Genomic DNA, 24516 nt, shown 5'->3' with positions numbered 1-24516 from the left:
ATTTTAACAATATCAATTATTTCAATCCACGAGCAAAGAATTATCTTTCCATTTATTTGTGTCATCTTCCATTCCTTTCAGCAGTGCCTTACAGTTTTCAGTGTACAGATCTTTCACCTCCTTGCTTAAATTTATTCCTAGGTATTTTATTATTTTTGATGCAATTGTGGGATTGTTTTCTTAATTTCTCTTTCTGATAATCTGTTATTATAGTTTATAGAAATGGAACTGACTTTTGGTAAGAAGCTTGAAGCTTTCCAACTAAGATCAGGAACAAGGCAAGGATATCTTCTCTCATCACTGATTTAAAACACTGTGCTGGAATTCCTAGCTAATGCAGTAAGACAGGAAAAGGAAATAAAAGATATATAGATCGGTAAGGAAGAAATAAAACTGCCTTTGTACACAGATGACATGATCATCTAGGTAGAAAATGCAAAACAAAACAAAACAAAAACCATCTACAACCAGTAAGTGATTATAGCAAAGTAGCAGGATACAAGGTTAATATACAAAAGTCAATTGCTTTCCTATATACCAGGCAATAAAATAAGTGGAGTCTGAAATTAAAAATACAATACCATTTACATTACCACCCCAAAAATGAAATACTTAGGCATAAATCTAACAAAATATGTACAAGATCTATATGAGGAAAACTATAAAACTCTGGTGAAAGAAGTCAAAGAACTAAATATGGACAGATATACCATGTTCACAGACAGGAAGACTCAATATTGCCAAGATGTTAATTCTTCCCAACTTGATCTACAGATTCACAATCCTTCCCCAGCCTAAACCCCAGCAAGTTGTTTTTCTGAATATTGACAAACTGATTCTAAAGTGTATATGGAGAGGCAAAAGTCCCAGAATAGCTAACACAATATTAAAGAAGAAGAACAGAGTTGGAGGATTGATGGTATGTAACTTCAAGACTTACCATAAAGCTACAATAATCAGCACAATATGGTATTAGGAAAGGAATAGACATATACACAAATGGAACAGAATAGACAGCCCAGAAACAGACCCACCTAAATACAGTCAACTGATGTTTGACAAAAAAGCAAAGGCAATACAATGCAGAAAAGATGGTTTTTTTCAACAAATGGCGCTGGAACAACTGAACATCCACACACGAAAAAATAAATCTAGACATAGACCTTACATCTTTCACAAAAACTAACTCAAAAAGACCTTAGCATAAGACACAAAACAATAAAACTCTTAGAAGATAACACAGGAGAAAATATAGACGACCTTGGGTTTGGTGATGACTTTCTTTAGATACCAGAGCAAAGGCACAGTCCCTGAAAGAAAGAATCGATAAGCTGGACTTCACTGAAATTAAGATTTTCTGCCCTGTCGAGAGAATGAAAAGACAAGCCACAGACTTGGGAGAAAATATTGGCAAATAACATACCTACTGATAAGGGATTTTAACCAAAATATACAAAGAACCCTTAAAAATCAACAATAAGAAAACAAACAACTGATTTTAAAATGGGCACCTCACCAAAAAGATGAGGTGATGATACAGATGATAAATAAGCATAGGAAAGGATGCTCCACACCACAGGACATCAGGGCAAAAGGCAAATAAAAACAAGAGGATATCACTACACATCTATTAGAGTGGCAAAAATCCAGAACACGAATAACACCAAATGCTAGAGAGGATGGGAAGCAACAGGAACTTTCCTTCACTGCTGGTATGAATACAAAATGGTACAGCCGTTTAGGTAGACTTTTCAGTTTCTTACAAAATTTATCATACTCTCAGCACAAGATCCAGCAATTGCACTCCTTGGTGTTCACCCAAATGAGCTGAAAAGTTATGTCCACACAAAACCTGCACACAAAGGTTTACAGCAGCTTTATTAAAAGCTGCCAAAGCCTGGAAGCAACCAAGATGTCCTTTAGCTGGTGAATGGATAAATGAACTGTGGTACATCCAGACAATGGAATATGACTCGGCACTAAAACAAAGTAAGTATCAAGCCATGAAAAGACATGAAACTTAAATGCATACTGCTAAGTGAAAGCAGTCGCCCTGAAAAGGCCACATACTATATGATTCCAACCATATGACACTGCAGAAAATACAAGAGTATGGAGAAAATTTAAGAAAAAAATCATTGTTTGCCAGGGACGAGGGGGAAGTGAGAGATGAATAGGTGGAGCACAGGAGATTATAGGATGGTGAAACTATTCCACATACTATAATGGTGGATACACATTATAAATTTATCCAAACCCACAGAATGCACAACACCATGCATGAACCCTTAATGACAATGGTACGTCAATGTAGGCTCATCAGTTGTAACAATGTACGACGTTAGCAGGGGAATGTCCATAGTGGAGGAGGATGTGCATGTGTGAGGACAAGGGATACGAGGGAACCTTGTACTTCCACTCACTTTTGCTGTAAACCTAAAATTGGTCTAAAAAAAAAGTTTATTAAATTTATAAAAAGTAATCATGTTCTCTTCTCTCTATATAGAGTCTTGCTGAAAGAAATAAATATCAATAAGCAACCACATAAAGGAAATAAAATTCAGAGCCTCAAAAGGTAAATACTGGGGACTGGATTTCAAAATTCATGTCTTCATACATCAATAAACTGATTTCTTTCAACTTCTAAAAACTGTTCTTGTGCTGGTAAAAAGTCTGCGTTTTTATACAGATTTACATGCAGGAAATTAAAACCGTAACACGTAATTTGCAAATTCTCTCAAACTGTTTTAAAGTCACTGAGTAAAATTCTAAAAATAGTAAAATACCTATCTTTTCAGTAGATGTGGAAGAAAAACTTTAAATTTCATATGTAAAAAAACAACCTTAATCATGGAATTTCTAAATGGGCTGAATAAAGTAAATGATCAGAGTATTTCAGAAGTTCAATTATTTTATGAAGAACAGGACAAAAAATTCACTATAATACATCTGTCTTAAGTTTTAATTTGTGGCTAATTTATAACCTTGATCATTATTACTATCAAGTAAGTATTGCTCTCCAAGGATAACAAAAATCAACAATTCTTAACAAGGCTCATAAAGAAGAATGAGAGAAAAAGAAAAATACCAGTGTATATAGGATCAAATTTCTAAGACCAAATTTTGTTCTTCCTTCTTTCATTCATTCACCGGATATTTACTGAGCACCTACATAGTACCAAGCCCTGGAGTGAGCATTAGAGATACAACAGAGAAAGTACCATCAAACCTCTGACTGCTTAGAATTTATTTCTAGTGAGGAAAAAAATACTTTTTAAGTTAATAAATACATAAATAAAATAATGATACTTTTGTGCTATGAAGAAGTGATATCTAACCTGCCTCCTGAGAACTGAGCAAGCACCAGACACAGCAACTGCGTGTGTGAATGGAGTGACGAGCTGACCAAAAGGTCAATGCCTTGTTGCAGGAAAAAACTCAGGGTCTTTTAGGAACTGACTGAAAGCTAGTGAGACCAAAGCGTAGGAGTGAGAAGATTGTCCCATGATGCTTAGAAAAAATAGGCAAGGTCCAGATCCTGCACGGCCCACACAGGCCTTGGTAGCAGTTTGGGTTTAGTTTTAAGTTCAATGGAAATCTACTGAAGAGTTTTAACCATGAGAGTAACATGTTTAAATTTACATTTTACCTCATTCTGGCAGTTGAAGGGTTATAATCAAGTATAGGGTGCAAACGCAGATGCTATCAACAATGGCCTAACAAGATACAGTGTTTGAGATATAGCTTGGTAATAATAGAGGTGGAAAGAGTTAGACAAACTCTACACATAACTTGCGGTCCTTTCTGAGAAGAACAGTCTTCACCCATGTCCTCTGAAGACTCTTTTATCATGAGAAAGTATATCATGCAAAAGAATTAGTACTATGAATTAATTGTATGTATGATGAAGTTCAGTGAAAAGAAAGACCTGATTTAAATCTCAGCCTGGCCTTATCCCAAATAGGGGACTTTACACAAGTTACTTAACACCTACGAACAGCAGTTTATTCTTCTACGTAATGGGAATAGTAACACACATATTTCAGAGAAAAGTTTTTAGGTTTAAATAAGAATGTTTGCGACCTGCTTATATTCAATACGTTGTGTTCATACACAGATGCTCTTCAAACGTTAATAATCAACTCCACCCCCTTAGTAACAACATATTCTAAACCGACCAAGTGGAGGAGTTATTTAACACCGAGGAATGCATTTCTGATGGTGGAATTTCAAGCATCAGAGTACAGGAGATATTTTGAGACAGAAAAGCATTCCCCTAAAACCAACTGTTTACTCCATCAACGGGGACATAAAGAAGCTTTCACACGACTGTAAATATTTTTTTTAACAACTTTATTGGAGTATAATTGCTTTACAATGGTGTGTTAGTTTCTACTGTATGACAAAGTGAATCAGCTATACATATACATATATCGTCATTTCTCCTCCCTCTTGCATCTCCCTCCCAACCTCCCTATTCCACTCCTCAGATGGACACAAAGCACCGAGCTGATCTCCCTGTGCTATGTGGCTGCTTCCCACTAGCTGTCTATTTTACGTTTGGTAGTGTATATATGTCCATGCCACTCTCTCACTTCGTCCTGGCTTACCGTTCCCCCTACCTGTGTCCACAAGTCCATTCTCTATGCCTGCATCTTTATTCCTGTCCTTCCCCTAGGTTCTTCAGAACCTTTTTTTTTTTTTTTTTTTTTAGATTCCATATATATGTGTTAGCATGCAGTATTTGTTTCTCTCTTTCTGACTTACTTCACTCTGTATGAGAGTCTCTAGGTCCATATAGATATATGCCACATATATATATATGTGGCATATATATATATGTGGCACATACATGTGGCACACATGTAGCACATTGTATATATGTGCCACATCTTCTTTATCCATTCATCTGTCGATGGACACTTAGGTTGATTCCATGTCCTGGCTATTGTAAATACAGCTGCAATGAACACTGTGGTCCATGACACATTTTGAATTATGGTTTTCTCAGGGTATATGCCCAGTAGTGGGATTGCTGGGTCGTATGGTAGTTCTATTTTTAGTTTTTAAGAAACCTCCATACTGTTCTCCATAGTGGCTGTATCAATTTACATTCCCACCAACAGTGCAAGAGGGTGCCCTTTTCTCCACACCCTCTCCAGCATTTATTGTTTGTAGATTTTTGGATGATGGCCATTCTGACTGGTGTGAGGTGATACCTCACTGTAGTTTTGATTTGCATTTCTCTAATGATTAGTGATGTTGAGCATCCGTTCATGTGTTTGTTGTTAATCTGTATATCTTCTTTGGAGAAATGTCTATTTAGGTCTCCTGCCCCTTTTTGGATTGGGTTGTTTGTTTTTTTGATATTGAGCTGCATGAGCTGCTTGTATATCTTGGAGATTAATCCTTTGTCAGTTGCTTCATTTGCAAATATTTTCTCCCAGTCTGAGGGTTGTCTTTTCGTCTTGTTTATGGTTCCCTCTGCTGTGCAAAAGCTTTTAAGTTTAGTTGGGTCCCATTTGTTTATTTTTCTTTTTATTTCCATTTCTCTAGGAGGTGGGTCAAAAAGGATCTTGCTGTGATTTATGTCATAGAGTGTTCTGCCTATGTTTTCCTCTAAGAGTTGTTTTTTTTTTTTTTTTTTTTAAAGAAAGGATTTTTTTTTTTTTTTTTTTACTACTACTTTTAAATTTATTTATTTATTTATTTATGGCTGTGTTGGGTCTTCGTTTCCATGCAAGGGCTTTCTCTAGTTGTGGCAAGCGGGGGCCACTCTTCATCGCGGTGCACGGGCCTCTCACTATCACGGCCTCTCCTGTTGCGGAGCACAGGCTCCAGATGCGCAGGCTCAGTAATCGTGGCTCACAGGCCCAGTTGCTCCGCGGCATGTGGGATCTTCCCAGACCAGGGCTCGAACCCGTGTCCCCTGCATTGGCAGGCAGCTTCTCAACCACTGCGCCACCAGGGAAGCCCCCTCCTCTAAGAGTTTTATAGTGTCCGGCCTTACATCTAGGTCTTTAATCCATTTTGAGTTTATTTTGGTGTATGGTGTTAGGGAGTGCTCTAATTTTATTCTTTTCCATGTAGCTGTCCAGTTTTCCCAGCACCGCTTATTGAAGAGGCTGTCTTTTCTCCATTGCATATTCTTGCCTCCTTTATCAAAGATAAGGTGACCATATGTGCGTGGGTTTATCTCTGGGCTTTCTATCCTCTTCCACTGATTTATATTTCTGTTTTTGTGCCAGTACCATACTATCTTGATTACTGTAGGTTTGTAGTATAGTCTGAAGTCAGGGAGCCTGATTCCTCCAGCTCCATTTTGCTTTCTCAAGGTTGTTTTGGCTATTCGGGGCCGTTGTGTTTCCATACAAATTGTGGAATTTTTTGTTCTAGTTCTGTGAAAAATGCCATTGGTAGTTTGACAGGGATTGCACTGAATCTGTAGATTGCTCTGGGTAGTACAGTCATTTTCACAATGTTGATTCTTCCAATCCAAGAACATGGTATATATCTCTCCATCTGTTTGTAACATCTTTAATTTCTTTCATCAGTGTCTTACAGTTTTCTGCATATAGGTCTTTTGTCTCCTTAGGTAGGTTTATTCCTAGGAATTTTGTTCTTTTTGTTGCAATGGCAAACAGGAGTGTTTCCTTAATTTCTCTTTCAGATTTTTCATCATTAGTGTATAGGAATGCAAGAGATTTCTGTGCATTAATTTTGTATCCTGCTACTTTACCAAATTCATTGATCAGCTCTAGTAGTGTTCTGGTAGCCTCTTTAAGATTCTCTAAGTATAGTATCATGTCATCTGCAAACAGTGACAGCTTTACTTCTTCTTTTCCTATTTGGATTCTTTTGTTTCTTTTTATGCTCTGATTGCTGTGGCTATAACTTCCAAAACTATGTTGAATAACAGTGGTGAGAGTGGGCAACCTTATCTTGTTCTGATAATAGTGGAAGTGGCTTCAGTTTTTCACCACTGAGAACGATGTTGGCCGTGGGTTTGTCATATATGGCCTTTATTATGTTGAGGTAAGTTCCCTCTATGCCTACTTTCTGGAGGGTTTTTATCATAACTGGGTGTTGAATTTTGTCAAAAGCTTTTTCTGCATCTACTGAGAAGATCATATGGTTTTTCTCCTTCAATTTGTTAATAAGGTGCATCACATGGATTGATTTGCACATACTGAAGAATCCTTGCATTCCTGGGATAAACCCCACTTGATCATGGGGTATGATCCTTTTAATGTGCTGCTGGATTCTGTTTGCTAGTATTTTGTTGAAGATTTTTGCATCTATGTTCGTCAGTGATATTGGCCTGTAGTTTTCTTTTTTTGTGACATCTTTGTCTGGTTTTGGTATCAGGGTGATGATGGCCTCGCAGAAGGAGTTTGGGAGTGTTTCCCTCTGCTGTATTTTGGAAGAGTTTGAGAAGGACAGGTGTTAGCTCTTCTCTAAATGTTTGATAGAATTCGCCTGTGAAGTCATCTGGTCCCGGGCTCTTGTTGTTGGAAGATTTTTAATCACAGTTTCAATTTCAGTGCTTGTGAATGGTCTGTTTTTATTTTCTATTTCTTCCCGGTTCCGTCTCAGAAGGTTGTGCTTTTCTAGGAATTTGTCCATTTCTTCCAGGTTGTCCATTTTATTGGCATATAGTTGCTTGCAGTAATCTCTCATGATCCTTTGCATTTCTGCAGTGTCAGTTGTTACTTCTCCTTTTTCATTCTAATTCTGTTGATTTGAGTCTTCTCCCTTTTTTTCTTGATGAGTCTGGCTAATGGTTTACCAATTTTGTTTATCTTCTCAAAGAACCAGCTTTTAGTTTTACTGATCTTTGCTACTGTATCCTTCATTTCTTTTTCATTTATTTCTGATCTGATTTTTATGATTTCTTTCCTTTTGCTAACTTTTGGTTCTTTTTGTTCTTCTTTCTCTAACTGCTTTAGGTGTTAAGGTTAGGCTGTTTATTTGAGATGTTACTTGTTTCTTGTTCCTTGAGGTAGGATTGTATTGCTATAAACTCCCCTTTTAGAACTGCTTTTGCTGCATCCCATGTTGTGTCTTCATTGTCATTTGTTTATAGGTATTTTTTGATTTCCTCTTTGATTTCTTCAGTGATTTCTTGGTTATTTAGCAGTGTATTCTTTAGCCTTTATGTTTCTATTTTTTGCAGTTTTTTTCCTGCAATTGATATCTAGTCTCATAGCGTTGTGTTGGAAAAAATACAATTTCAATTTTCTTAAGTATACCAAGGCTTGATTTGTGACCCAAGACATGATCTATCCTGGAGAATGTTCCATGAGCACTTGAGAAGAACGTGTATTGTGCTGCTTTTGGATGGAATGTCCTATAAATATCAATTAAGTCCATCTTGTTTAATGTGTCATTTAAAGCTTGTGTTTCCTTATTTATTTTCATTTTGGATGATCTGTCTACTGGTGAAAGTGGGGTGTTAAAGTCCCCTACTTTGACTGTGTTACTGTTGATTTCCCCTTTTATGGCTGTTAGCATTTGCCTTATGCATTGAAGTGCTCCTGTGTTGGGTGCATTATTATTTACAATTGTTATATCTTCTTCTTGGATTGATCCCTTGAGCATTAGGTAGTCTCCTTCTTTGTCTCTTGTAATAGTCTTTATTTTAGAGTCCATTTTGCCTGATATGAGAATTGGTACTCCAGCTTTCTTTTGATTTCCTTTTGCATGGAATATCTTTTTCCATCCCCTCACTTTCAGTCTGTATGTGTCCCTAGGTCTGAAGTGGGTCTCCTGTAGACAGCATATATACGGGTCTTGTTTTGTATCCATTCAGCCAGTCTGTGTCTTTTGATTGGAGCATTTAATCCATTTACATTTAAGGTAATTATCGATATGTATGTTCCTATTACCATTTTCTTAATTGTTTTGGGTTTGTTATTGTAGGTCTTTTCCTTCTCTTGTGTCTCCTGCCTAGAGAAGTTCTTTTATTTAGCATTTGTTGTAAAGCTGGTTTGGTGGTGCCGAATTCTCTCAGCTTTTGCTTGTCTTTAAAGGTTTTAATTTCTCCGTCGAATCTGAATGAGATCCTTGCTGGGTAGAGTAATCTTGGTTGTAGGTTTTTCCCTTTCATCACTTTAAATATGTCCTGCCACTCCCTTCTGGCTTGCAGAGTTTCTGCTGAAAGATCAGCTGTTAACCTTATGGGGAATCCCTTGTATGTTATTTGTTGCTTTTCCCTTGCTGCTTTTAATATTTTTTCTTTGTATTTAATTTTTGAGAGTTTGATTAATATGTCTTGGTGTGTTCCTCCTTGGATTTCTACTGTATGGGACTCTCTGTGCTTCCTGGACTTGCCTGACTATTTCTTTTCCCATACTAGGGAAGTTTTCAACTATAATCTCTTCAAATGTTTTCGCAGTTCCTTTTTTTGTCTCTTCTTCTTCTGGGATACCTATATATTCAAATGTTCTTGTGGTTAATGTTGTTCCAGAGGTCTCTGAGACTGTTCTCAATTCTTTGCAGTCTTTTTTCTTTATTCTGCCCTGCGGTAGTTATTTCCACTGTTTTATCTTCCAGGTCACTTATCCGTTCTTCTGCCTCAGTCATTCTGCTACTGATTCCTTCTAGAGAATTTTTTATTTCATTTATTGTGTTGTTCATCAGTTTGTTTGCTCTTTAGTTCTTCTAGGTCCTCGTTAAACGTTTCTTGTATTTTCTCCATTCTATTTACAAGATTTTGGATCATCTTTACTATCATTACTCTGAATTCTCTTTTCAGGTAGACTGCTTATCTCCTCTTCATTTGTTTGGGCTGGTGGGTTTTTACCTTGCTCCTTCATCTGTTGTGTATTTCTCTGTCTTCTCATTTTGCTTAACTTACTGTGTTTGGGGTCTCCTCTTTGCAGGCTGCAGGTCTGTAGTTCCCGTTGTTTTTGGTGTCTGCTCCCAATGGGTAAGGTTGGTTCAGTGGGTTGTGTAGGCTTTCTGGTGGAGGGGACTGGTGCCTGTGTTCTGGTGGATGAGGCTGGATTTTGTCTTTCTGGTGGCAGGACCATGTCCAGTGGTGTGTTTTGGGGTGTCTGTGAACTTCTTATGATTTTAGGCTGCCTCTCTGCTAACGGGTGGGGTTGTGTTCCTGTCTTGCTAGTTATTTGACATAGGGTGTCCAGCACTGTACCTTGCTGGTCGTTGAGTGGAGCTGGGTCTTAGCGTTGAGATGGAGATCTCTGGGAGAGCTTTCGCCTTTTTTTATTACGTAGGGCCCAGAGGTCTCTTGTGGACCAGTGTCCTGAACTTGGCTCTCCCACCTCAGAAGCTCAGGCCTGACACCCGGCCAGAGCACCAAGACCCTGTCAGCCACACAGCTGGTTAGTCGTGGCACAGTTGGGACAAATTTAGGCCTCCTGACTGACAGTCCATTTCCTTCTAATGTAAATATTTGTGAAAAACTTGATCTTCAGAAAAAATAAACTATTATACATTGATGAATTCTGGTAAATACAAAGGTAGTTCATACAATTCAACTTCAGTAAGAACCATTCATTTCAACTTCTCTAAAGCTTACTATGGAACAATAAAATACTAAGTATTTCATTAAGCAACAATTATTCTTAAACCAACAAAACTATACTCAGAGGGGGAAAGATCAGAACAGAATTTTCATTAGGGCACATGTTAGAATAAATTCTTGCGACAGCTAGGTTTAAATTAGTCATTTTAAAATTAACACTTAGGGGCTTCCCTGGTGGTGCAGTTGTTAAGAATCTGCCTGCCAATGCAGGGGACATGGGTTCAAGCTCTGGTCTGGGAAGATCCTACCTGCCGCAGAGCAAGTAAGCCCGTGCACCACAGCTACTGAGCCTGTGCTCTAGAGCCAATGAGCCACAACTACTGAGCCCACATGCCAGAACTACTGAAGCCCGTGCGCCAAGAGCCCATGCTCCACAACAAGAGAGGCCACCGCAACAAACAGTACCCCCCGCTCGCCACAACTAGAGAAAGCCCACATGCAGCAACGAAGACCCAACACAGCCATAAATAAATAAATAAATAAATAAATAAATAAATAAATAAATAAATAAGTAAATAAGTAAATAAATTTATAAAAAAAAATTAACACTTAAAAACTGATGTTTTTAAACCAGACTATTTGCCTCACAGCGGTTTTAAGAATTAAATGATACGCTGCATGCCATAATACTTGTGTACTAGACGTATAAGTGATCAAAAAATGCCTACTGAATTTGGATCTATGCAGTATGGAAGATATGGCTTACATTTCTGGGTTCACAACTTAGAAAGAAATTAAAACTGTAAAAGGCAGAGACAAAGACTCCATTACAAGATTCAAAGGTAATACCTAAAGAAATCAGTATCACTTAACCTACAGAAAGGAAAAAGATCACAGCTGTTTAATTGGACACTTTCTAAGATAAAAGAACAAGCGAAGAAAGTGGGTTAAGGTGAAGGACCAAGAATTTTGGTTAAATAAAAAAAATTTCAAATGCACATTATTAAAAATTAGAAATTAGCAAAGATATGAAATATGAAATTGGCTTCTATAACGAACAGATTACAGGGCGTAAGGGTGATCGTATCTCATCTGAAAATTAAGCAATCTCTAAAATCTGTTGTAGATTGCAAATTCCAAGGTGATGCAAGAAAAGCTGGCAATCAGGAAACTGAAGCCCTTAGTAGCTCCTGCTAAGATTTCATATAGCTTAGGAAAGCAACTTCCATAATTTGGGCCTCAACTTCCTCATTTGCAGAATTAGAAGGTTTGATTGTGAGTCTCTCTTGGTTATAAAAAAAAAAAAAAATGATTCTAGTTTAATGTGGTTTATGGCTGACATATATGGCAAGAATACAGAAGGTAAGCCATGAGAACATATCAATGATTACTTACAGTGTGAGGCAGAGGAGGAACGTGACAGCATTATGACAATGCAGTAAATTACTACTTTCACGTAGTAAATAGTATAACAAGTAGTCTGAAATTTTTTAAGCAGCTTGACAAGATATTTACAACCAGGAAATAGCCTTCATTATCTAGGTCACTAATTCATGGAGGCATAATCAAGTAACAATTATACATTTTAATGTATGGTACCAAAATACCATGCTTACCTCTTGAAGGTCATTTTTTAAGAACAGCACAGGTATTTTTTTTTTTTTAACATCTTTATTGGAGTACAACTGCTTTACAATGATGTGTTAGTGTCTGCTTGATAACAAAGTGAATCAGCTATACATATACATATATCCCCATATCCCCTCCCACTTGTGTCTCCCTGCCACCCTCCCTATCCCACCCCTCTATGTGGTCGCAAAGCACCGAGCTGACCTCCCTGTCCTATGTGGCTGCTTCCCACTAGCTATCTATTTTACATTTCGTAGTGTATATACGTCCACAGCACAGGTATTTTTGACATTACGTTTTGCTTATGAGAATAAAAATATTTGCATTGTCAGAACAAATGGAAATCACCGGTAAGAAGAGAAGATGCTAAAAGGTGTAGGTTTTAGATGGAATAATAAAAGTTCATGACTCACATGTCAATCATGTACTCTAGATAAAGAAAAAATGTTTTATATCCCTGTGTTAGCAATGGTTCATCATAAAAGCATCTGGTATTTTCACTTAAAAATTAACTCACCAAATAGAAGCATTTTTATGAAATACGACATGAAACAGTGATTCAGAGCTGCCCACTTCCTCAAAGGAACCAAGATGACACACAGTAAAACATGTATAAATGATATGTAACTTTGAACACACATATACAAGCTAAGTTCAATTTCCAATCTCATATTCTCTCACCTCCAAATAAAAGCACTTAATTATAAAAGGTTTGCCCTTAAAGTCACACCAAGACTAAGAACTTAAGTATTTCCCACATGAAATAGCCATTAGACTTTTCCAGATTATTTAATTTTTAATTTCAGGTACATGAATAATACTTTTTGGAAAAAAAAAAAAAAAAACCCATAAACTCCCTTATCTTACTCTCTCAAAGAAAACTAAAAACTCTGTACATAAGAAGGCTTTCCTCGAAAACACTTGCTTTACAATGACGAGTTCAAAGATAGGCAAGAAGGCTCAATGAACAAAGAATAAATAAAGAAACTAACTGCTTACTTGATGGAGGAAATAATCAAAGCTACAAATGACATATTTTAAACCTCATTAAGAGCAAGTCATGGTAGTTACCACCAAAAAAGTTCTAATACTAAGAGTTAAGAAATAGCACACTTCTGAAATATACACACATTGTTACACCACAGCGGAACTTACCGTCTTGGTTAGAAAAGTGCGCACCTGATGCAGACACTACTTAGTCTGCTCTTTTATTGTAATATGTGACCTGTAGCTGACTCATTTAATCTCATCATCAATAAACAATATATTTCCTTTACTCTTTTTTTTTTTTTTTTAAAGGATTTTATTTATTTATTTTTATTTATTTATTTGACCGCGCTGGGTCTTCATTGCTGCGCGCAGGCTTTCCCTAGTTGGCGGCGAGCGGGGGCTACTCTTTCACTGCGGTGTGCGTGCTTCTCATTGCGGGGCACAGGTTTTAGGTGCGTGGGCTTCAGTAGCTGTGGCTCGCGGGCTCTAGAGCACAGGCTCAGTAGTTGCGGTGCATGGGCTTAGGTGCTCCACGGCATGTGGGATCTTCCCGGACCAGGGCTCGAACCCATGTCCCCTGAATTGGCAGGTGGATTCTTAACCACTGCGCCACCAGGGAAGTCCTATTTCTTTTACTCTTACAGGAAGAATTTTCACTTACGTTTGTAAGTTAAATATCTATTAAATTGACTCTATTAAATTGATTGTTTCAACTCTGAGTATATGCAGAAATGCCAGTATGAATGGGAGAAAGAATAAAATAAAACATCTGTGTTACCACAGTCAATGTTATTTTGTTCATATTTACTCATCCATCTATTCAATGTTATTCATTCATATTTAATTCTCATGAAATTTTATGTGAAATGGAGAACACATCCACAAAATTACCTGACAAGCAATGTGCACGAGGTAGACCAGCTCTTTAGATTCACAGCCATTTTTTGTTACTTCATTCTGTTCTTCTGAAAGTGAAAGCTACGTCAAAGAAGAGAGGGCAAAAGAGAGGAAGAGAAAGTCATGATTAATGGACAATATAAAATAAGCATTCAGTAATACCTGTCCCTCCCATCAACTTAATGTAAGATATGCCTTGTAATAGAAGTCTGTTGCTTAAAGCAGATAAAATGAGGAATTCAGGATTTTTAAAACGTACGTTTCTACTTGAAAAAGAATAGATACATGTATATGTATAACTGAATCACTTTGCTGTACACCTGAAGCTAACACAACATTGTTAATCAACTATACTCCAATATAAAATAAAAATTAAAAAAATAAATAAGAAATTTAAAATACGTTTGTAAACATTCTCTTTGTAGCTTATATCTAAACTAGCACAACGGCATAACAGCAGTAAATAAAACAGTACATTCATTCCAAAGCAGGCCTTCACGTCCCTGAGGTACAGCACAAATGTGAAAGGAAGGCATTCAGGTGGGCCCTGAGAGACAGCGTGACCGGTGGTCTAAACGGGCTCAGGCTCTATTACGGAGACTGCACACTGGCTGCCCAGAGAACAGGTTGGGCCCGCAGACACATTTTATTTCAGACTCACCATGCAGGTCTGAACACTGGATTTCATTTTATTTTTGTTTGAACCAGCAGCTGACATTTAGAAACTAAGCGGTTTCATATGAAAAATACAGATTTCTGACTTCTACCGAAAAATCTGAAAATCTCAACTACTAGACCCATACTCTCACACGGGCAACAAGTGGCTGGAGCTAAGTGACCACCCCCCTCTGAATGAGGCAAGAATTCTCCCAGAGACTCTGTCACAGAAGTGACTACTCTCTACTTTTTAGTCAATAGCTAGGTTGAAAGTTAAGTGTCATCTATCATGCCGCTGGCTTTGTTGTTTTTTTACACCCTACTCACTTCACTCATTTACCTACATTTATTTACATCCTTCCCATCCAGGGGTGTGACTTCGCAAACTCAGCTCCAGGTACAGACAATCCTGAGTTCAAAAGTGCCGCTAACCGGTTATATAATGTTGACCTACCTACCTAATCTCTCATCTGGAAAACGGGAATGGTATAATAACACCTATTCTCAAGTTCATCGAATGGGATAATGCATTTGAAGTGTTTACCAAGGTGCCTGGCACTCAGTAGGCACTTGATAAACATTACCTATCATTATTACAGTTAATATGGTAAGAGACATGGAGTCGATGAGAATACAGTCTCTATTTTTTGAAAGCAGTTATCACTGGAAGCATTAAAAGAAGAAAAAACACAAAAAACCAAAAAAAACACAAAAACACAAAAAAACTCCTGGTATTAAAGTAGGAGAAGTTCAGAGGACAATGAGCATTCTCACACTCGCCAAGAAATAAGCCAGGTTAACTAACTACTTTTAACACGAGTTTTTTTAAACGGTGAAAAGAAACCTACACGAACGAAGCTGCAAACAGGGACGAGACTTTCCTGAGACGGAAGAGACTCGTGCGGGTGTTGCTCAGGCACCTGGCAAAGACGCCGCGGGATACGGGGCCTGCCTCAGCCGCGGTGAGGAGACGCCAGCCGAACCCCAACTGACTGCACGTGGACTGGCGCGACGGAGAAACTGAGATTCCAAGGAGCACCATCAACACCTACCCAGCAACTGACTCCCACAGGTACTCACCAAGGGGACACGGTCAGTACACCAATGGCGGGGCAGGGGAACTGACAGATACGAACCCATGAAGTGCCTGGAGTCTCCCCGAGCACGAGGCAGCGCGGTGGGGATGGAGAGAAGGCAAGAAAGCTGAGAAAGAGCCTCTGAGGCTCTCGGGGCATTTGACAACCGGTGGCGGGAGGTGGCACCGAAAAGCTGAGAGAAACCCCACTGAGGCATCGCGGGCGCTGTAAGAGTACAAGGCAGCTACACACTAGGACCCGGGCAAGGGTAGCCGGGAGAGAGCACCTGTTGGCGCAGAAAGCTGGGGAGCAGAGAGAACTAACAAGCAGGTGGGTTGCTCTGCCTCAGGTCAGAAAACTACGGGCTTAGCAGGAAAGCACAGAGAGATCTCACCAATTTTCACTTTTCCCTGCGGGGGAAAAAAAAGAAGAAGAAAAAAAAAAAACAACTTCCTGAACCTACACTCAAAATATTCAGAAGGAATGATAAACTAAAGCAAAGTTGCCAAAGGCCAGGTCTATATCAGCCATAGGTCAGTTTGACTCAGGGCCCCGTCAAACATGACTAACATAATCTACCACAACAATCTAACAGAACGGAAGAAGAAGGGATATGCCCATTCCTGAAGATAAAAATTATTGACTTTAGTCTCTGCTGTCTCTTACATAACATATTTGGCATACAAAATTACAAAACGTACACGGAAGCCAGAAATTGTGATCCAAGGTCAAGAGAGGAAACAGGATAAGGGACAGACACAGAAATGGCCCAGATATTGAAATAATAAAAAGAATGTAAATTAATTATGCTGGAAATTCTAAAATTTAATCTGAAAAGATAATATGTAAGAATATAAGAATACGGGGAATCCTAGCAGAGACTGATCTACAAATATATTAAAAAGAAACGCTAAAAATAAAACTATGATGTCAGATATTAACAGCAAACTGAACACAGTAAACGAAAGAATCGCTGAACTTGAAAACAGGTCAACAGAAAGTATCCAAGCTGAAAAAAAATAAGAGAAAAAAAAAAAAAAGAATGACCAAATAAATAAATAAATAAATAAATAAATAACAGTACAGTTAAGATCTCTGAAAGAATACCAAACAGACAAGCAATATGTACAACTGGCGTACCACAAGGAAATGGGATCGGAATGGGGCAGATAAGTTATTTGCTGAGACAACACATGAGAACTTTCTAAAACAGGTGAAAGATACCAACTAACAAATTCAAGAGACAGTGAACCCCAGATAGGATAAAGTTCAAAAATCACTACTAGGCATATCATAATCACACTTTTGAACGACAAAATAAAGACAAGAATCTTTAAAGCAGGCAAAGAAAAAAACATATAACATTAAGGGGAAAATAGATAAGTGACAGCTAAATTCTCACCAGAAATAAGAGAGGCCAGAAGACAAAGAGAAACAGATTTAAAGTGCTGGAAGAAAAAGACTGTCAACTCTATATCCCACTAAAATAAACTTCAGAAATTTAAGAAATATAAACACATTTACAAATGACAAAAGCTGAGAGAATCTGTCTCTAACAGACCAGTGCAACAATAAAAGCTAATACAACTTTCTAAGATTGAAGGGTAATAGTACTAGACAAAAACCAAGAACTTCAGGAAGGAATAAACAACATCAGAAAGGGTAAATATGTAAGTAAACATAAGACACCTAAATTCTCAACAGTAATAGACAGTAGAAGTTTGAGACTATCTTAATAGTTTTGAGAAAAGAAAATAAATTAACCCAGGTTTTATTCATACCTACACCTACGAGAAGAAAAAAAAAAAAAGCATTTTCTGATGAATAAAAACTTAATGAGTTTGGACTTCCCTGACGGCGCAGTGGTTAAGAATCCACCTGCCAGTGCAGGGGATACGGGTTCGAGCCCTGGTCCAGGAAGATCCCACATGCCATGGAGCAACTAAGCCTGCGCTCCACAACAAAAGAAGCCACCGCAACGAGAAGCCCGCACATCACAATGAAGAGTAGCCCCCGCTCTCTGCAACTAGAGAAAGCCCACGACCCAATGCAGCCAAAAATAAATAAATAAGTAAGCAAAGAAATAAACAAATTACATTTAAAAAACCCCACAAAACTCATTAGTTCCCATCAACAAATCCTCACTAAAAAGACTTCCAAAATATGTACTTAAAGATGAAAAAGGATTCCAGGATAAAGAACTAAGGTATAAAGCAGAAACATTGAGCAAAGAATTCAGCAAATAAGTATTACATCTAAACAAATCTTAACGTATAACAAAAATAATGATTAATTATAAGAAATAAAGAGATGAAACTATAAATCCTGAACAACACTACCATGGAAGAAAGAAAGAGTAATCCCACTTAAAACATTCTAAGTGCTGGTATTGTTTGAGAAAAAAAGACACTGATAAACTTTAGACTAAAAATTAGGTGTTCAAGTTAAATTTTTAATGGTAGCCACTAAAAGAACAGAAAAACCCGCTGTAACTTCCAAACAATAAAGAGGGAGGTAAAATTTTTAAATGTCAATACCTGCAACAGAATTAAGAATAGGAGAAGATCAGTCTTCCTAAGTAGAACAGAAGGGGGAGGAAGGAAAGGGAGGGAAGGAGAGGGAAAGCAAATTTCCAAATTAAAGCAAGGAGATGGGGTGGGGGGGCATTAAAAGCAAAACAGTATAGTCAAATGGTATCAACAAAATGGTGGAGTAGGCAGCTCCAAACTCCAGTCCATTCACAGAAACATGAAAAAACAAGCAAAAACTCTCAGAACCAACTTTCTCACTACTCTAGAAAACAGCAGAAACCCATGAACGTGTTCAGGGTGAGACACATGCATGCAAAGGACATAATAAGACCCTAAGCTTTAACCTCTAATTAAACTTTAGCTAAGACAGAGCTGTAAGCAGCTTGGTTAAGTGTTGAATGAGCACCCCCACCACAAAGGAAATGTGCAAAGACTGGAGAAGTGGCTTTTTGTTTGTTTTATTTTTAGCTCCCGGCATTCAAGGAATTCCCTGACAAAACCCTTCTGGAACACAAGCTAAAAGAAGGGAGCCTTCAGTGAGCACCTATGACAAGAAATACAGTCTTTGCAAAAACGGTCTGGAAAAGTCACAAACAGGCAACTGCAGTCTTCACAAAAAAAGACAGCAAACCTGTATAAAGGGGTGGAATCTGATTTAAGGGTTTTAAGGGTTTTAAGGGTTACACATTAAAACAGTCAAATATCCAGTATGCAACAACAAAAAAAAAAAAAACACAAGATACGCACAAAAGAATTCACAAGAAAAAATAAATAAAACAAAAGGAAATATCCCTGAGAAGTCCGGATACAAAATCTAGTCGTTTTTTCTTTTTTTTTTTTGGCTGTGCAGTGCAGCTTGCAGGATCTTAGTTCCCTGACCAGGGATGGAACCCATGCCCCCTACAGTGGAAGCAAGAAGTCCTAACCACTGGACCACCAGGGAAGTTCCAGTTTAGTAGATCTTAAACAAACTACATAAAATACACTCAAAGAGCTCAAAGAAACGACACAGAACTAAAGGAAAGCAGGAAAACAATGTATGAATAAATGAGCACATCAATAAAAAGAAAGAAAAAAAAGGAACCAAACACAGACTTGGGGGATGACAAATCACTGTCTAAAATGAAAATTTCACTAGAAGAGATCAACAGCAGATTTAGGCAGGAAGAAGAATCAGTTTACTTAAAGAAAGGGCAAATAAAAGTATACAGTCCAGGGAATTCCCTGGTGGTCCAGCGGTTAGGACTCCACGCTCTCACTGCTGAGGGCCCGGGTTCAATCCCTGGTCAGGGAACTAAGATCCTGCAAGCCACTCAGCACAACCAAAAAAAAAAAAAAAAAAAAAAAAAAAAGAAAGTATACACTCCAAAGAACAGAAAGAAGAAAGAATTAAGGAAAATGAAAAGTAACTAAGAGACTGTAGGACACCATAAAGAGGACCAAAACAATACATTACGGGAATCCCAGAGGAAAAAGAAAAAGACAGACATAAAGAGATTATTTGAGGAGGAATATTAGGAAGATGCAGGAATAGGAGACCCCAACTCTAGACCCCTTCACAAAAACAGGTAATAGCAACTGTCCATCAAAGTTATCACAAAGGGCCACAATAAACCAAGTGAAAAGATGAGTCACAAATGGGGATAAAAATCTTTGTAATACAACACTGACAGATTTCTTAAACACAATATATAGTGAAAAAAATGAGATAGGTGTATACCCACCCCAACATCTTGAAAAGTATCTGGAATTTAAGTGGGGATCACTAATTATTTGATGAATGACTGAATAAGCAAACATTGTCTCACTGGAATACAGCACTCATTTTCAAAACTGAATTCATTCTCTTTCCCTGCATATTCTCTTCTACCTCTTGAATTCCCAAAGTAAATAAATATAACTATTCACCCAACTGACCAACCTAATCACCCTTGATTCCTCTACCACCCCCTCCTCTCCACACATCCTTCCTTTTCATATTCCCAGGGTTAAGATCTAACCTAGACCTTTGATTCCTTAATCTCTCCTGTCTCCCAAAACTTGTCTCTCACACCTGTTCCTTTCTTCCTGTTCTCCACTGCTACCTCCCTAGTCCTGGGCCTCGCTGCATCTGGTCTACACCAGGGGTCCCCAAGCCCCGGGCCACGGACTGGTACCAGTCTGTGGTCTATTGGGAACCGGGCCACACAGCAGGAGGTGAGCGGCAGGTGAGCGAGTGAAGCTTCATCTGTATTTACAGCTGCTCCCCATTGCTCGCATTACCGCCTGAGCTCCACCTCCTGTCAGATCAGCGGTGGCATTAGATTCTCTTAGGAGCACGAACCCAGCTGTGAACTGCGCACGCGAGGGATCTGGGTTGCTCGCTCCTTATGAGAATCTAATGCCTGATGATCTGAGGTGGAGCTGAGGTGGTGATGTTAGTGCTGGGGAGTGGCTGCAAATACAGATTATCATTAGCAGAGAGGTTTGGCTGCACAGAGACCATAATAAATCAAGTGCTTGCAGACTCATATCAAAAGCCTATCAGTGGGCTTCCCTTGTGGCTCAGTGGTTAAGAATCTGCCTGCCAATGCAGGGGACACGGGTTCAAGCCCTGGTCTGGGAAGATCCCACATGCCGCAGAGCAACTAAGCCTGTGCGCTACAACTACTGAGCCTGTGCTCTAGAGCCCGCGAGCCACAACTACTGAGCCCGCATGCCACAACTACTGAAGCCCACGTGCCTAGAGCCTATGCTCCACAGCAAGAGAAGCCACTGCAATGAGAAGCCTGCGCACCGCAACCAAGAGTAGCCCCCGCTCGCCACAACTAGAGAAAGCCCGTGCGCAGCAACGAAGACCCAATGCGGCCAAAAATAAATAAATAAATATATATATATATACTTTTTAAAAACCCTATCAGTGAGTGGCAAGTGACAATTAAGCTGCATCTGGTGGCAGGCTTTACAGTGGCAAGCGCGTTGCTGTACTTCAATCGTACAGCTGCATCTGGTGGCAGGCTTTACAGTGGCAAGCGAGTTGCTGAACTTCAATCGTACAGCTGCATCTGGTGGAGGCTTTACAGGCAGTCAGAATCCGACACTTGTTTTAGCCCACCCATGGCCCGCCCATAATTTTATTCACCACTTCCGTCCGCGCCTCTTTCCCATACCGCGCAGTTGTCTCAGTCATAGTTTTGGTAAGCCCACAAGCTAACCCTAGCCAAAATGAGTAAAAAATAAACATCACTGGAGAGCTTCTTTGAAAAGGGGGGAAGACCCAATGATGAGACAGCAGAAGACTCTAAGACTGCCAACAAAAAGAAAGCTGCATTTAAAGGAAAATACCAAGAGTCCTGCTTAAATTACGGGTTCATCACAACAGGTAATTCACATGCTCCAAGCCCAATTTGTGTAATATGTGGCAACTGGCTATCCAACCAAGCCAGGAAACCTTCAAAACTGCTTCACCACGTGGAGACCAAGAACCCTGCATTAAAAGACAAGCCTTTGGAGTTTTTCAAAAGAAAAAAACGTGAACACGAAGAACAGAAGAAATTATTGAAGGCCACCACTTCATCAAATGTGTCTGCCCTGAGAACATCGTTCTTAGTGGCTAACCGCATTGCTAAAGCTAAGAGAAGCCCTTTACTATGGGTGAAGAGTTGATCCTGCCTGCTGCTAAGGACATGTGTCGTGAACTTTTAGGAGACACTGCAGTTCAAAAGGTGGCACGTGTTCCTCTTTCGGCTAGCACCATAACTAGACGAATTAATGAAATAGCAGAGGATATTGAGGCACAATTGTTAGAGAGGATTAATGAGTCACCGTGGCACACAATCCAGGTTGACGGGTCTACCGATGTTGACAACAAGGCAACAATGCTTGTTTTTGTGCGATATATTTTTCAGGAGCATGTGCATGAGGATATGTTATGTGCACTTTTGTTGCCAACCAACACCACAGCTGCAGAACTCTTCAAGTCTTTGAATGATTACATATCAGGAAAACTGAATTGGTTATTTTGTGTTGGTATATGCACGGACGGAGCGGCTGCCATGACTGGACGGCTTTCTGGTTTCACTACTCGGGTCAAAGAGGTCGCTTCTGAATGTGAGTCCACACACTGTGTCATCCATAGAGAAATGCTGGCTAGCCGAAAAATGTCACCTGAACTTAACAACGTTTTGCAGGATGTGATTAAAATTATCAACCACATCAAAGTACATGCCCTTAACTCACGTCTGTTCGTGCAGCTCTGTGAGGAGATGGACGCAGAGCACACACGTCTTCTCTTATACACAGAAGTGAGATGGCTTTCCAAAGGTAGATCACTGGCCAGAGTTTCTGAGTTAGGAGAGCCGCTCCAGAGACTTCTTTTAGAAAAACAGTCACCACTGGCAGCACATTTCGGTGACACAGAATGGGTCGCAAAACTTGCTTACTTGTGTGACATATTCAACCCGCTCAACAAACTCAATCTGTCACTTCAGGGGAGAAAGACAACTGTGTTCAAGTCGGCTGATAAAGTGGCTGCATTCAAAGCCAAACTGGAATTATGGGGGCAATGAGTGAACATTGGGATTTTTGACATGTTTCAAACATTAGCAGAGATTTTGAAAGAGACTGAGCCCGGGCCTTCTTTCTCCCAGCTGGTGCATGATCACCTATCTCAGTTTTCAAAAGAGTTTGAGCATTACTTCACAACCACAAAAGACCCCCGAACTGGGAAGGAACGGATCCGTGACCCATTTGTGAATAAGCCAGGTGAGTCGACTTTGTCCGTGCTATAAGATGATCAACCGCTTGAGATCGCAAATGACGGCGGCCTTAAAAGTACGTGCGAGACAACTTCAAATCTCCATACGTTCTGGATTAAAGTCAAGGCGGAATATCCTGAGATTGCCACAAAAGCACTGAAAAGCCTGCTTCCATTTCCAACATCCTATCCTTGTGAAGCAGGCTTTTCTGCAGGGACGGCAACCAAAGCGAGATTACGGAGTAGATGGACATAAGCAACACACTTCGGGTGTCACTGTCCCCATCACCCCCAGATGGGACCATCTATTTGCAGGAAAACAAGCTCAGGGCTCCCACTGATTCTGCATAATGGTGAGCTGCATAATGATTTCATTATATATTACAATGTAATAATAACAGAAATAAGGTGCACAATAAATGTAATATGCTTGAATCATCCCCAAAGCAGCCCCCCCAAACCCCGGTCCATGGAAAAACTGTCTTCCACGAAACCCGTCCCTGGTGCCAAAAAGGTTGGGGACCCCTGGTCTAGACAATTGCAGACTAGATGATTACAGTGGTCTTCTAACTGGTCTCTTTCCACTTCCTACTACACACTGATCATGGTACTTTCTTCTCAAAATCCCTCAATACTTTGTCAGTTCCTACTAAGAAATTAATTTAAAGGCAAAATCCAAATACCTTAGATGAGCCTTGAAGGATGGCATTTCTCCAAATTATCTTCTAAACCACTATGAAAGATTAGGCTACATTTGCCTATAGAAACTTATGACATGAACATAATGATTTATTTTTACTTCCTTCAACTTAATGCTATCTCAATCCTTTGCCTATAAGAAATGGAAAACAGAATTTCCAAGTCCCATACTTCTGGATTCCTTACAAATCTATTTTTGGAGTTTTTTTTCCTATACTGAATTCACTTTCTATCACCATGGAAACAAATCTGAAATTAGTGTTGTTAGGATCTTTAAAAATACAACTCTATTCAGCAAGCCTTCAAATGTTCAAAAAAGTCCTTTCTCTGCATGGAGAATGGAAATCAGCGTAAAGCTGGGTAAAAATACATCACCCCACCCACATAAAAACCATTCATCAAAGCTTAATCAACAGATTGCAAATGGGGCAAAGAAAGAGTTCTCTTCTTTTTATTCACCTTTTATAATGCTATTATGGTTTCACTATGACATACCTATGGAGTTTGTGAACAGTTTTCTTCACGCACCATAGCTTGTAGTAGAATATGTAAACATGAAAAATAGTTTCTGTTGCACAATATTATGTGGTCTGCTCATCCCAACCATCAACATCCTAAGACTCAACACTGAAAATACCACTTCAAAACACCTGAGCTGAGGACGCCAACTGGAAGAACAACCCTATATCTGAGTTACATCTTAGGTGGGTAATAAGCGAAATAAGTTCTAATTTCAGAACACAGGGCAAAAATCAATGAGACAAAACTGCAATTCAAATTTCTTAGGAAAAAGCTAGAGACCTACTGCATCTT

The 24516-nt window shown here is 39.1% G+C and overlaps 1 protein-coding gene across 3 annotated transcripts in view; it reads right to left on the bottom strand.

Moving 5' to 3' along the window:
* Window positions 1-24516, bottom strand: part of ARHGAP32 (Rho GTPase activating protein 32) — a 273441-nt gene that overhangs the window by 92987 nt on the left and 155938 nt on the right. For all 3 annotated transcript variants that reach the window (XM_068554527.1, XM_068554526.1, XM_068554525.1), the window contains one exon: window positions 14000-14086. In XM_068554527.1, the coding sequence (XP_068410628.1) occupies window positions 14000-14086 (87 nt within the window). The remainder of the gene's footprint in view (window positions 1-13999; window positions 14087-24516) is intronic.

Source organism: Eschrichtius robustus, chromosome 11 (assembly GCF_028021215.1).
Source record: "Eschrichtius robustus isolate mEscRob2 chromosome 11, mEscRob2.pri, whole genome shotgun sequence".
NCBI classification, from domain to species: Eukaryota; Metazoa; Chordata; class Mammalia; order Artiodactyla; family Eschrichtiidae; genus Eschrichtius; species Eschrichtius robustus.
This window is presented reverse-complemented; position numbering and strand designations above follow the sequence as displayed.